Raw genomic sequence first — 15,167 nt, 5'->3', positions numbered from 1 at the left:
CACTTTTACCCGCTTTATTTACATACTTAGTAACATACCATGTAAGCAAGGTCGACTTTTCACCAATAAATTGTATATCCATATTTCCTTCCCATGCAGTAAGAAGCACGGGATTATAATCATTAATATCAACTTCATCTTCTGTTCTAGGAAGATCATACAATCTACTTTTATGTTTCAATTGCTTTCTACCTGCTATTGCAGTTGCTACATCTCTCATATACAATGTTTCAGTAACAGGTCGTGGAAATCCAAAACGACACCTACGAATAACTTTTCGTCCTACTTTTTTCGATCGTAAACAATAATCATTATGTCTGTGTCGTTGATGTTTATCAACACGACCGTACAATAATGGTGCAATATTTTTATCTGGCTTTTTGCAGCTAATGTATTGCGAAATAAATTTTAAAACTTCTTCTACAGAAGATTCTCCAAAAATTGGTGGATTTTTTATCCAAATTAATAAATGAAAATGTTGTATGCCTCTACTTTGATATTCTCGTCGCCAAAAATAGTGCGTTACTTCTCCGATCGGAAAATCTTTCGAACAAATAAAATCTATCATCGCTCGAAATTTATTATCAAGAAATCTCGACGTTGATACAGGATCTTTAGCAACAAGTACACTAGTACTCAACGAAGAATCTTGCCATCCATTAACTTCACGAATATATTCACCTAAATCGTCCCATAACCATTCACTAGGACTTAACGTTAAGAACCATGTTGCAGGTCCGTAGTGTCGAGCCATACAATCTAAATCGCTTCTTGGTCGACGCCAATATTGCTCTGTATTTCGAAGTACGGAAAATATAGTATTTAAATTGGACTCCAACAGTTCTTTCGACATAGCTTCTAAATATTCCGCAGCCGTATAACGGCTTCGTGGATCAATTATATTCATTTTATGATAAATTCCACGACTTAACTGACGAATATTTGCTCTATTTAACAAATAAAATAAGTATTGTTGATTCAGTCTAAATTGTGGATGCTTAGACATCAAACGACATTTAATAAATTCATGTTCTTCAAGTTTGTTTGGTCTTTTTTCATCATATTGTCCATTTTTACCGAATGGATATAAATCTGGAAAACACATCAAATCCAAATTCTTTTCACGATTATCCAAAGGTACATCTTGAATTTTTAACATTTGATACAAAGCAGTTGCAGTTTTATTTTTTTTTTTTCATATAATGGATATATAGTATATTGCTCGTAGTAACTCTCATTGTCATCTTTTTGAGTCAACATAGCCTTGCGCTGATGTAATTGAACTTCATCATCTGTCATCTTTTGCGTTTGCAAATTGGAATTATTTAAAACATTTTCTTCATTAAATGGAGCTTCTGCATCATTTTTTGTTTCTTGTGCCTGAAATTCTACGTTATTAAGACTTCCTAAATTTAATTGAACATGTGTTATGGGCAGTACAATGCCAGAATATAAAAAGTTATGAACTTTCAACCATTTTAAAGCTTGATATATTTTTTTTAAATCCACTAAATCTTCCCAAATAATTTTTGATTTAGTTGGAATATTTCTAACTAAGATACATAATTCGTGATTTAAATTTATTGGATCAATTTTTGAACATAATTTATTAAAAGTTTCTTCTAAAGGAATTGGTAAGTGAAAAGTTGAACCTTTAACTTTTTGTATTTTTTGTCTTTCTGGAATTACCTTATGAAAAACTGTTCCCATTTTAACTACAGTCTGAAAAGCTTTAGCTCTCTGTATAAGTATTTTCTCAAATTCATTAAGAGAAGATATACACTCCGGTACATCATTTGCGAATAAATTATTTAGAATACAATAAGCAGGTAACAGTCCGCTACGAAATTTCTTATCACAATAATGACATATGTATTCAGGATTAATTTTTTGTTGATTTACATATGCCATTAAATCGTTCCAAATTGGATTACTTCTACGTGTTTGAACTTTATTATTATTAACTTTTGAAATATTTTTCTTGTAACAAAGTCTTTCACACGATATACAAATATATCGTGGTGTATCAAAAGAACGTTTCTTCAAAGCTTTAAACGCATTTTGATATTTTGAAATAATATCATCATCACTCATAATTGTATCACTTTGCTGATGCTTGTATATATCCGCTAATTCTTGTGCTGAACGTATAATTTCCTGTAGTTTATCAACTTCACCACAAGTTAATGCTTCGTCCAACTGTAACATTTTTTGATAAGAGCTATATAGTTGGTAAAGCATACGTCTAATATATCTCACTTTTGGGAAATGCGGTGATAATAATTGAACTGGAATAAACATAGCTTTACAAAGATTTAAATTAATGTAACAGCTATGTGCGTGACCCTTTTTAGCATTTTCTAAATTTTTGTAAAAAATTGTTACAGTGCAATCGTAAATTCTTTGCATTAGTTCCGGAATTTTCCTCAAAGTACATTCATTTATAGCTTCTAACAATTTTTGATATCGTTCGATTAGAAGCGGATCATTAACTTTACATAAAGTACCGCATAACCACGATTTTTTTGCTCGAGCTTCTACCAAAGGTAACGTATTAACAATTTGTCCTCTCGTGTTTAACATTAAAGGTTCCGTTACATTAACTTTGGATGAATTAATATCACAATACGTCGAATCAACGAAATAATTTTCAGACGAAGCTGTATGTCTAGATATACCACAAAATGCACTTATTTTGTCATCAACTGTAATACATTCTGCAGCAACAGACAAACAAGTTTCAGATCTATTTTTGAGTTTAGCTAATATTTTATACATATCACGAACAAAAGTATCTCTAATATTGAAACACCACCGAACAATTTGTTCTGCTTTCAATCTTTTTTCAATATAAGATTTATTACTATTAGTAATACCTTGTTTGTATAAAATATGTATCACATATGTCTCAAAAGAATTATGAGTTCTTAAATAATTTGTGGATCTAAATTTTGCATATTTTTTTAAAATATTTTTGACAGGATTACACTTTTCCACTGCAACTGTGTACTCTAATATTTTTTTCTGGTAGTATTGCTTATTATAAAGCCACTTACGCTCTGAGTGCAACCTGTAGAACGCTTTGTTTTTTTGCACATGCTCTGAATTGAAAAAATAAAATATTCGTTTTCGTAAATGTTCTTTTTCTTTATTTTTTATGTATAGACATTGTTTTTTAAGCGATAAATTTCTTTTTTGTGCATAATTTTCTCTCCGTTTAGCAAGCTTATATTCGTTACTATTTTCACAGTCTTCTTTCTGTTTAGCTCGTTTATTTTTTCTCTTATGTTCACATGGTTTTCTCTGTTTAACAATATTATTAACCGAATCTTCTTCATATTTACGCCGCTTTTCAGCACCTTTATTTTTTTTATCTTCATAATTTTGACAGCGTTTTTTAGCACATTTCTTTAAATTTTGTGCATAATTCACTTGGTCATTATCATGTACATTGTCTTCTTGCTGACATTGTTTATTTTTATTAATATTATTTAATTTTTGTAATTGCTTCTTATCATATTGTCGTTTTATACGTTTCTTTGTTGCGTCTAACTCTTTTGCTCTTACTACAGCTAATGGTAACACTTTCTGTGTTACGCCACATTGCAAATCTTGTGGAAAATGCTCTATCATATTAGTTTCAAAAATTTTTAATAAATGCGAACGCATTTTACTCCAATCATACTTTACTTTCTCGGGTTTTATATTGAATAATAACGACACGGCGAAAGCTATGGCAAAAACACCGCAATCGTCACTATTTGGTTGTTTCTGAACAGAAGGAAATATAATTGAATTCTTTTTTTGAAAATCATATGTTGGAAACAACCTTGATAACATTATTAAATGATCTTCATGTACATTGTTTGAATTTAATGAATCATAAATAAATATACGTTTTGTATTGTAATAACTACATACCCAATGTTGTTGACTATATAATATTTGTATATGTTTTTTGTTCGGAGAGACAGGATTTATTGTTTGTGGTAATTGTATCCGCCACGTTGAAACAGGTTTATAATCTGAATGGTTTTCCAACAGATTGTTAAAATGATCCATATGGACATCACTTAACCAATCTCCCCGAGTAATTTCATCTTTTTCTTTAAGTTGTAAAATGACTTTTTTTTGTTTTGAAAACATGTTTATATTACAAATTTGTATTTATAAACAACAAAGCAATCGTTTTGTGCAGGCACACAACGGTCTGTGTTTTTTGGCACAAAAGCAGACTATGATCTTTGGTGCAGATACAACGTATAATCTTTGGTACGGAAATACCCTATGTTTTGGCACAGAAGTAGCCTATATTCTTTGGCGCAAATAAAGTATATATTCTTGGATACAAATGCAGCCTATATTCTTTGGCGCAAATGCAGCCTATATTCTTAGGCGCAACTGCAGCCTATATTCTTTAGCGCAAATGTGGCCTATACTCTTTGACGCAAATGCAGTCTATATTTTTTGGCGCACAGCAGCCTACGTATGTAAGCGCACAGCAGCCTACGTATGTAAGCGCACAGCAGCCTACGTATGTAAGCGCACAGCAGCCTACGTATGTAAGCGCACAGCAGCCTACGTATGTAAGCGCACAGCAGCCTACGTATGTAAGCGCACAGCAGCCTACGTATGTAAGCGCACAGCAGCCTACGTATGTAAGCGCACAGCAGCCTACGTATGTAAGCGCACAGCAGCCTACGTATGTAAGCGCACAGCAGCCTACGATTATAAGCGCACAACCGCTTTTATTTAAAAAAATCCTCCAAATCGACCTGACCTTCAAATAGACCTGAAAAAAAGAAAAGGAAATTACATTCTAACGTAAAAAACGTGACGTGTGGAGAGAACGGAACGTATGGAAAGAATAAATAAAGAGGAAAGATCGAAACATCGAAAAGAACAGAGCGTACAAAGAGAACGAAGGGTACGGACAAAAAGAAAAGCGCAGAAAAAAGAGAACAGATAGCGCGAAAAAAACAGAGCGTACGGATCATTAATTGCGTAAATTTACAACCAAAATGCTACAACCGCGTTTTCTGATTAATTCAGTCAATCAGAAACGCAAAAAATACAAGAAAGTGATAGAAAATAGATAATAGTCATTAATCAGCCAATCAGGAGCGCGAAAAATACAAGAAAGTGATAAAGAATAGATAATAGTCATTAATTTACAACCAAAATGCTACAAGCGCGTTTTTTAGTTAATTCAGCCAAACAGAAGCGATTCAGCCAATCAGAAGCGCGAAAAATACAAGAAATGATAAAAAATAGATAATAGTAATTAATTACAACCGAAATGCTACAAGCGCGTTTTTTAGTTAATTAATTCAGCCAATCAGAAGCTATTCAGCCAATCAGAAGCGCGAAAAATACAAGAAACTGATAAAGAATAGATAATAATCATTAATTGCGTAAATTTACAACCGAAATGCTACAACCGCGTTTTTTGATTAATTCAGCCAATCAGAAACGATTCAGCCAATCAGAAGCGCAAAAAGTACAAGAAAGCAATAGAGAATAGATAACAGTCGACAAGAAACGAAAGAAAATACATAACAATCATTAATTGCGTAAATTTACAACCGAAATGCTACAAGCGCGTTTTTTGGTTAATTCAGCCAATTAGAAGCGATTCAGCCAATCAAAAACGCGAAAAATACAAGAAAGTGATAGAAAATAGATAATAGTCATTAATTGCAATGCTACAAGCGCATTTTTTAGTTAATTCAGCCAATCAAAAGCGATTCAACCAATCAGAAGCGCGAAAAGTACAAGAAAGCGATAGAAAATAATTAACAAGATAGAGAATAGATAAATCAACAAAAAACGAATCTTTAATTGCGTAAATTTAAAATCGACATGCTACAATCGCGTTTTTTTGCTGATTCAACCAAGCAGAACCGAGAAAAGTACAAGAAAGCAACCGAGAAGAGATAACAGTCATAGCGAAAAAATAAGCGAAGATTGCAGGAAAAAGCGAAAACGTATCTTACCCTGGTTATCACTATATGCACGACGAACAGTCCTAAGCCCAATCTACACAGTCAATGTTAAAATTATACGCGATCTATCACAAAACCACAACATAAACAATATTTCACTCTCGCTGTAGTGACAGCTGTCATAAACTATGTAAATATACGTTACGAAACTCACCGTTACTACTACAACTTGTTATAAACTCACCCATACAACGCAATCGTTTTTTGTTATTCTGATCTCAATTCCCTCCATTTCAAAATGGCGAATGTGCCGGCCCGTCGAGAGAAAGAAAATAAATAACAATCATTAATTGCGTAAATTTACAACCGAAATGCTACAAGCGCGTTTTTTTTATTAATCAACCAATTAGAAGCGATTTAGTCAATCAGAAGCGGAAAGAGAACAAGAAAGCGATAGAGAATAAATAACTGTTAACAAGACCAATAAAAAGAGATTCTGCCAATCAGAAGCGGAAAGTGTACAAGAAAGCGAAAGAAAATAATTAACAATCATTAATTGCAAAACTTTACAATCAAAATGCTACTAGCGCATTTTTGGCTGATTCAGCCAATCAATAGCGAGAAAAGTACAAAAAAGCAAAAGAGAATAAAAAGTTCAAGAAAGCGAAAGAGAATAATTAACAATCATTAATTAATTGCGTAAATTTACAACCAAAATGCTGCAAGCGCGTTTTTTGATTAATTCAGCCAATCAGAAGGGATTCAGCCAATCAGAAGAAAAGAAAATAATTAACAATCATTAAAATTATTAATTGCAAAAATTAATTGCAAAAATTTACAACCGAAATGCTACAAGCGCGTTTTGGTTAATTCAGCCAAAAAAAGAGATTCTGCCAATCAGAAGCGGAAAGAGTACAAGAAAGCGAAAAAAAATAATTAACAATCATTAATTGCAAAACTTTACAATCAAAATGCTACTAGCGCATTTTTGGCTGATTCAGCCAATCAAAAGCGAGAGAGAATAAAAAGTTTAAGAAAGCGAAAGAGAATAATTAACAATTATTAATTGCAAAAATTAATTGCGAAAATTTACAACCAAAATGCTACAAGCGCGTTTTTTGGTTAATTCAGCCAATCAAAAGAGATTCTGCCAATTTGAAGCGGAAAGAGTACAAGAAAGCGAAAACAAAAATAATTAACAATCATTAATTGCAAAAATTTACAATTGAAATGCTTTAAGCGTAATTTTTTGTTAATTCAGAAAATTAGAAGCGATTCAGCCAATCAGAAGCGAGAACTACAAAAAAGAATAAATAACAATCATTAATTGTGAACATTTACAATATAAATGCGACAAACGCATTTTAACGCAATTATTGTAAACTCACACAAAATCGCGATCGGCTTTTATATCTTTCCCTCCAACTTCTGCTATCGACATTATTGAAGCAAAATGGCGAACGACGAACCAGACTTTGAAGAAATCGAACAAAATTATTTTGAGAATTTCCGAAGGTAAGAATTAATTAACACACACACACACACACACACACACACACACACACACACACACACACACACGCGCGCGCGCGCGCACACGCACACGCACACGCACGCACGCACGCACGCACGCACACACACACACACACACACACACACACACACACACACACACACACACACACACACACACACACACACACACACACACATATATATTTTTTTTAGCCACATGGAAGAAGTAGAAAAGAACCAGCAGCCGTCTCCTTGCGACAAGGAGACGGCTGCTCAACAGCAGCCGCCTCCTCGTCCCAAGAAGACGGCTGCCCAACAGCAGCAGCCTCCTCGTCCCAAGGAGACGGCTGCCCAACAGCAGCCGCCTCCTCGTCCCAAGGAGACGGCTGCCCAACAGCAGCCGCCTCCTCGTCCCAAGGAGACGGTCCAAAGCGCTCATTCATTATTACAAGAAGAGGCCGCTATACCATCCGCCGAAACAACAAATTATTTATTACAAAAAATCCAAGAACTGGAAGCAAAATTAAAAAGACGTAAATAAATATACAATATAATATATATCAATATAATAAGCAATATATCAATAATTTCATTTTATTACTTTTCAGCTCCTAGATGGCAAAAAGGAGGACGGAATAGGGGCCGGGGCCGTGGTCGCGGACGTGGCCGCGGACGTGGCCACGGTGCCGGTACCACACATAACCAAACTTTATATTTTTATTAAACATTGATAGGTAAGAAAACAAAATATTATTAATTTAATTAGACATTTTTTTTAATTATGCATTGTATAAATATTTCTAATCTAATATAACATTTTATTGCAGGTTAACACAAATCAATGTCGGCGACGAAGCTTTATTATAACTGATTCCTTTTCATTTATTTTATTAGACCACCAGGAAGCTGCGATATCCAGTGTAATTAGTAATAGGCTCCCAATATTAGTCCTTGTTCGTACTCGTTCCAAGCAAATCGATCTTCATACTAAACAAAATTGTGAAATAAGAAATGTTGAAAGAAAAGGCGCTGCTCTTTCACAACCAAAAGTTAAATCTGATATTGCATACGAAACGCACGTCTCATTAATTTTATTCACAATCAGGATACCGTGACGTTTACGAAAGAAGTATTATCATCCCAAGATGTTTCGTTAATCCAAATGTCAACGGTTGATGCATTGTTTTCCTCATTGCACTGCGCAACAGCTGCGGGTTTCGGATACGGTATTACCATTGCAACAATAGTGAGATTCAAATTTAATCGTAACATGTAATTGATGGCAAAACCGCAAAGAACTAAGAGCCATAAAACGTCTCGACATTTAATTAACTCCTTTTCTGAAATATTAAATATGATTTTTTAAGAAAATACAAATTAAATTCTTTAAACAAGACTTTATAACAAGACTCTATTACAAATTACAGAACTAAACGGTTCTTTCTTTACGATGGTAAATTAGTTGTAATATTCTAAATAAACAAACAAAACTTGTATACAATATTAGAACCCCATTTTACTTACTCTTGTCCATCTTTGTCCTTTCTTTTTAAATTAATATTTGATGGTTAAAAATTATTCACTTCTAAACATCACTATTACTAATTTTTACACGATATTTCAATAGATACTTTAGATGTTATCAAGGAAATACAGATTCCACTTGTGTTGGATCCGGCTGCCACCGAATCTTTAAATGAATTTTTATACCGTTATTTGTAATGAATTCATCCTACGGCAGACTTCTCCAGCCTCTCGTTTAAATATATTCTGATATACTTTGCGCATCCAAATGTATGTTAATCAGTTAGCGTCACGTCAAATACTGCATGACTGTTCTTCGAGCAGAATTTTATGGACCGCAGGAATCTGTGCACGATCCTCTACTCTTGCAAAAGTAACGACAAGTGGCACGCCTCTGTTTCATAAAAGCCTTCAAATGCTCTCATTGAGTCCCCGCGACGATACATCGTGACGACAATTTGGTCATGTTAATGACATATATGCGGGTCGGTATCTTAAATAATCGAAAAAATATTATTCGCGATTACCAACAATTTATGTTAATCTTTTTATCTAAAATATTCAAGACGATAATACGTATTTCGGTATTTAAATAAGAGATAACAGAGTGCACGTATGTACATGTGTTGATTTGCCAAATAAAAGAAGATAGCTCTAATATAAAATTGAAAACCTTTTTATAAATTCTGTTAAAAAGAAAAATTCAAGTTTGAATATTATAGCCCGAAGACATTCGTTATCATCAATTATTAATAACTTTTTTAACAAGTATATCGATATTATTTCAAATAAAATATGTATATGTACTTAATTTTTGTCTTATCACGTAGTGCACACAGTTTTATGTAAATATTATTATTACCCTTATTATTAGTAATAAATTATTACATAACTGATTCCTTTTCATTTATTTTATTATTATTACCCTTATTATTAGTATTTTAAAAGCAGTTTTTAATTTATGTCTTAGTTCTCGTTCCGATTGTTCAGCTGCGAGATCGTCGCGATCATGCATGTGTTGATGTTTACCTACATAAATCTGTAGTAATTTCGCCGACTTCAGTATAAAACTGCACATCTACATGTTTCTTTTTCCGAACAGCATGCTAAAAATACAAATATGTGTAAATTCAAGCTCCTGCACGGAGCACGTTAAGCTAAATTAGTCTTCGCTATTTTACCTTGCAAATTGTCTTTATTTGTTCTCTCTCTCGCGAGCTTACCGATTATTATTAGTATCGAGTCGCCGCAAGCGCCTGGACACTTCAATCGATCTTTGTCTCAAAGATTGATTTTATATTATCAAATCCTTTTTTCTTACTAACCATTTCAGCTGCTTCTGCTCTAATGTGATCTTTTAAAGTTCTCAATTCTTATTTTTTTTTCGCTAATTCGCTTTCTGTTTTATCCAATTCGAGTTGTAAACTTTAACTAAAACTCGTCTGAAAGTCACAAATTATAACATAATAATAATTCTTTGTGCAAGCTTTTCATCTAATGCAACCCGCTCTACCTCTATACGAACCAAACACGTTTTATATCTGCCGTTAGCAAGCCGTATCTTCTTTTCCACGGTATTTCGCACTTCTTCGACCATAGCGTTGACCTGAAACACATTTTATTCTAACATATTATTTATATTTTTTTAAACCCAAAATTTTTTCAAGTATCACAAAGAGTACGTATAAGTTGAATAAATTAGAAACGTATAGAGAAAAGTAATAAACAAAATATAGATTTAAAAAAAAAATATATATATATATATCTACAGAATAAATTACATAAATTAATATTGTAAAAGTATGAATGTGTTTGAATGTTTAAAAACTTTCACAAAGACTTTAGCATCGCATTCGATAATCGTTTTTTTCACCTGCTCTGTACTCTCGGTACAATATGCTATTAGTGCACCTTGTTTATCAGTTTCAGCTTTATTGATCAGTTTCTAAGCATGCTTCATTATTTGTTCAGTTTCTTCTTCAATTTTTTTGGAGGAAATTTGTTTTACCTCCTCTATTTCTTTATTTTTTGTTTTAGTAACCTGTGTAAAACAAATACATGTATTAACGATAATCAGAAAAATCAATAAAAATACTAATAATACATATTTAAAAAAATTAAACATAAACATTCTTAGCAATATTCTTTACAGATATAAATTTGAGTATCTTTTAATGGCGTTAATGTTTTATGCGGAGAAGAAATAGGTGTTGAATGTACTACATTTTCCTTGCCCTTCCAATGAGATCGCTTTTCTTCTGCTTTCAACTTTTCTATAGTTTTTTGTTGCTGTTCCAATAATCTCGTCTTGGCCAGCAATTCCTTGCCCTTCCAATGAGATCGCTTTTCTTCTGCTTTAATCTTTTCTATAGTTTTTTGTTGCTGTTCCAATAATCTCGTCTTGGCCAGCAATCCTAAAAACATTATTTTACAATCAGCAATATAAAAAGAATATGTGAAAGCTTAAATAAAATCATAATAATATAATTAAGATTATTATTTGTCATAAGTATTGATCATCAGCTCTACTGGAAAAATGCTAATAGATTTACTTATAAAGAAACTTTTATTTATAAAATCTATTCCATAAATATTAATATTAATAAGTTTATTTTTCTTACTATAAAATTTCTCTTTTGAATAGATCTTTATTTGCAAAACACATGTATGAAATAATTTCATTTTCTCGCTTTGTTTTATCTTATCACGATATAGTCACATGTGCAAATATGATAATAGTAGGAGAAAAATGTAAAAGGAAAACACTAATTTTGTGAGATTACAACCGATGCATAAAATAAAGCTAGAGCTTTACGAAACGGAGAAAGCAAACATTATTTACACAATAATTAGATAATCAAATAAATTATACATAAATTAAAATTCTCTGTTACAATTCCACAACAATTACGATTATTTATCAGGCCTGCCTGAGCAAATTATGAAATTATTCCATAAAGAATTGCATTAATTAAACTCAATCTTCAGCTTTACATCGTTTTTTTTTCTCTTCAATCTGTTTCATAAGTTTATTTTCCAAAGATTTCCACTGAATTCGTTCTTGTTCTAATAACAAAGTGAAATTCTGGAATAAAGTATTTTTAATTGTCACATTTCTTTACAATCTTAATATAACAATAAATTGTAATTATTTAAAAAAAACATTACCTTTGCAGTTTTATCCGTTTCTTCGAATTGCTTAATTTTTTCAGTAAATTTTTTTATTTGAGAATTTGCCTATAAAAATGATGCTATATATGTTACCAATTTTCTACTTCGATGTACGCACCCGTAGCACCACGAATAGCATTTATATGACTGCCACCTCTGCCTATTACTCGGCTGATAGCATTTGTGGGAACGGACACTTTTTTAGAACGAAACCGTGAATTCATAAATCTTCCCGAATCATCAGACTGTCCCCTGTAAACCACAATTACATTAGATAGCCGTAAATATTATTAATTGAAAAACTTTTTTCAAGAACATGTATCTTACATTCGTACAACTTCTTTCCATCCTTCTTCACGCTTTCCACTTTGTTTGGGGCTGGTATTACTCGTTTTCGATGATGTGTTTAAAGTATCTCCATCGTATTGATTATTATAAGACTTTTTTCCTTAGCCAGGAACATAAGTTTCATTACCAGTCGCTTCAAAATCTTCTCTATCAGCAGGATGCCTCAAGGAAGTTTCAAAAACTAATTGACCTTTCAATTTTCAATCGGAATTAATATTGGTGGATGTCCTAGTGGTTGTAATCGAAGTTGTTGATACCGATCCTGCACTGGTAACGCTATCAAGATCTTGTCATTTCTTGATCACTTGGAAATTGCGTTACGTGATTTACCATCCATCCATTTCAATACCTTAATATGACCTTTTCGAAACGCAGCCATCAGACAAGAAACCTAATCATAAAATATATTTTGTTACAGATTTGACAAACAAATTTTTGATAATTACCTCGCTATTTAACCATTAATTTTTACCTTCTTTAAGAATTTGAGCCATCTCTGAAATATAAGATTATTAATAATAACATTTAAATTATATTTGATATAATATAATATATATACTATAAATAACATTTAAATAATATTAGTCACACTTACCTTAATTAACGGATCACTGCGGATCACTAACCTCACACGTCAATCAACAAAGTCGATAATATTATCAAACTGTCGATAAATCAATCCGCACCATCTAGCGACGCGAAAACGAAAGGGACATTTTTTGAGACGTAAAAATGACGACGGAGAATCTTAATAATTTTACTCTTGTAACCAAAATTATAATCGCGATATCTTTATTTATAGACCACGCAGCGAAATAATAAAAAGACTTTTATTATATAAGTCGACCATAATCAATGCAATATGCCTATTAAGAAAGCGATTGGTTAAGCCGTTATTGAGATCCGGTAATCTACGGATTTCTCAAAACGTCGTCTCGCGTAATAGAGGCACGATAGTGCCTCGCTGCGCCTATACTTGGCGCGAGGCACTACCGTGCCTCTTGATACCCCACTTTTTTACTAAAATGCCGAAAGAATTTTCTATAATACGACGAGCTCGCGATAGTCTATAATTGAACACATTTTTGCGTTCCCCCAGATATTTGCCACAATACGGCCGCATTAAATGATTTCCAAGAGGAAATCCCTCATCTCCTATAAAAAAATACGGCACTTCCAAATTGGATCCTTTTAAATAACTCATCCCTTGTGGAATATCTAGCATTCCATTTTGAACATTCAAGTCGCTGTTACTATAAATACCTGCATCACTGTTTTTTCCAATTGAACCGATATCAATTAATGTAAATTGATAGTTGTGATCACAGACAGCTAGAAGCACGACACTGTATCGTTTGTGATAATTGAAGTACAAAGTTCCAGAATTTGGAGGACATTGAGCATCTACATGTTTTCCATCAATTGCCCCCAAACAATGTGGGAAGTTCCACACGTTCAAAAAACCTTCAGCAATTTCAAGATACTTTTCTCTTGAAGGACATCGTAGGTACGTATTACTAAGATGTTGCCCAAATACGTCACATGTCTCCTTAACTATTTTGTGTACAGTTGATAATCCAACACGATACGCAAAGGCAATTGTTGGAACTTTGTCTCCAATTAAAAATCTGTAACATTAATTTTAATATATTAATAATTTAATTATTTTTACATATATATTGTTAAATTTTGAGTAATTTTAAGATATATATACCTCAATGTTAAAGCAACTCGTTGCTCTGGCTCAAGTGCTTGTGGACTACGCTTTATTAAACTTGTATTTACAATATCCATCAAGTTCTTAAAAGTTGGTAAAGTCATACGTGAGTATTTATAAAACATATTTGGATCTTTTTTTATTTCTTGAAAGAGATTATAATAAGCTCCTTGCTCCTTTCTTCTTCTATTAATAGGTCGTACCCAAATGCGCCGATGGCGACGATTTCTATTTGTTCTGCATCTACGTTGTAACATCAAAAGTGTTCCCATGTTGATTAGGATAAGTATTAAATCTAAATCGTCCATTTCTGTAAAGAATCATCAGTATAACATTAAAAGAATCATTAGTTAATTATATGTAACGAAACATGTCATACTTACCAAGTGTAAATAAATTACTGCTATAATTTGTTGGTGTCTTTAATCGCCTTGAATCGTTTGAATCGTTTTTTATCTAAAAATTATAAGATAATGTATTTATAATAAAAATAAAAAAAATTTACACGCGGAAGCAATCTAACCTCGAAATATTTTGTGTCGGAAATTGGGGCAAATTGTAGAAATAAGATGTAATATAATTTAGTTTTAATTTTAATTTAGTTAATAAACAATATCAATACTTACATATTGTTGCAAATCAAAGATTTCTTTTTCTTGTACCATCCAGGACGTATTCGCCATACTACAGCTTAACGGAAGTATGCTTATGGCCATGGCTTATGGCTTTTCATGTAGATTGGAATATCGTGAATACATACGCACGCGCAGTAGGTTTTTGTCATCTGCTTATGGCTCTGCCATTTTGTGTGCTTCCACCTTAACACGGGCCGACTGGCCGCCCGCACCGCGCACCGCCACAGACCGCTCGAGAGAGGGTTACCCCCATTCTCGAGCCCACGGGTATATAAGCCGGTCCAAATGCGAGAGAGGCACCTTTTCCGCGCT

General features: G+C 32.9%; 3 protein-coding genes across 7 annotated transcripts; all 3 read right to left on the bottom strand.

Moving 5' to 3' along the window:
• Window positions 1-8,334: 8,334 nt before the first annotated feature.
• LOC139112927 (uncharacterized) lies at window positions 8,335-9,617 on the bottom strand. Of its 2 annotated transcripts, none has more exons than XR_011547531.1 (3): window positions 8,985-9,617; window positions 8,540-8,800; window positions 8,335-8,447 (listed from the first exon to the last, which is right to left on the bottom strand). XR_011547531.1 is itself a non-coding variant. In XM_070673883.1 (3 exons), the coding sequence occupies exons 1-3, from the start codon at window positions 8,992-8,994 to the stop codon at window positions 8,385-8,387; spliced, it is 303 nt and encodes a 100-aa protein (XP_070529984.1). In that variant the 5' UTR covers window positions 8,995-9,617; the 3' UTR covers window positions 8,350-8,384. The 2 variants fall into 2 exon arrangements, 1 of the variants encoding a protein (XP_070529984.1); XM_070673883.1 differs by having other exon boundaries at window positions 8,350-8,447; window positions 8,571-8,800.
• Window positions 9,618-10,108: 491 nt separating this feature from the next.
• LOC139112922 (ribonuclease Y-like) lies at window positions 10,109-13,496 on the bottom strand. 4 transcript variants are annotated; one of them, XM_070673878.1, is made up of 9 exons: window positions 13,099-13,495; window positions 12,976-12,999; window positions 12,483-12,894; window positions 12,153-12,407; window positions 11,606-12,069; window positions 11,208-11,398; window positions 10,858-11,025; window positions 10,510-10,590; window positions 10,109-10,426 (listed from the first exon to the last, which is right to left on the bottom strand). In XM_070673878.1, exons 5-7 carry the CDS (start codon window positions 11,664-11,666, stop codon window positions 10,930-10,932), a joined length of 348 nt encoding a protein of 115 aa, XP_070529979.1. In that variant the 5' UTR covers window positions 11,667-12,069; window positions 12,153-12,407; window positions 12,483-12,894; window positions 12,976-12,999; window positions 13,099-13,495; the 3' UTR covers window positions 10,109-10,426; window positions 10,510-10,590; window positions 10,858-10,929. The 4 variants fall into 4 exon arrangements, 2 of the variants coding, with proteins under 2 accessions (XP_070529979.1, XP_070529978.1); XM_070673877.1 differs by having other exon boundaries at window positions 10,109-10,590; window positions 10,825-11,025; window positions 12,483-13,495; XR_011547529.1 differs by lacking the exon at window positions 11,606-12,069 and having other exon boundaries at window positions 10,858-11,398; window positions 12,483-13,496.
• Window positions 13,497-13,544: 48 nt separating this feature from the next.
• Window positions 13,545-14,528, bottom strand: LOC139112924 (uncharacterized). The gene is made up of 3 exons (XM_070673880.1): window positions 14,218-14,528; window positions 13,767-14,131; window positions 13,545-13,570 (listed from the first exon to the last, which is right to left on the bottom strand). The coding sequence occupies exons 1-3, from the start codon at window positions 14,526-14,528 to the stop codon at window positions 13,545-13,547; spliced, it is 702 nt and encodes a 233-aa protein (XP_070529981.1).
• Between the last annotated feature and the right edge of the window lie 639 nt (window positions 14,529-15,167).

The sequence above is a fragment of the Cardiocondyla obscurior genome, unplaced genomic scaffold, assembly GCF_019399895.1.
Source record: "Cardiocondyla obscurior isolate alpha-2009 unplaced genomic scaffold, Cobs3.1 scaffold66_0_105518, whole genome shotgun sequence".
In the NCBI taxonomy this organism is placed as follows: Eukaryota; Metazoa; Arthropoda; class Insecta; order Hymenoptera; family Formicidae; genus Cardiocondyla; species Cardiocondyla obscurior.
This window is presented reverse-complemented; position numbering and strand designations above follow the sequence as displayed.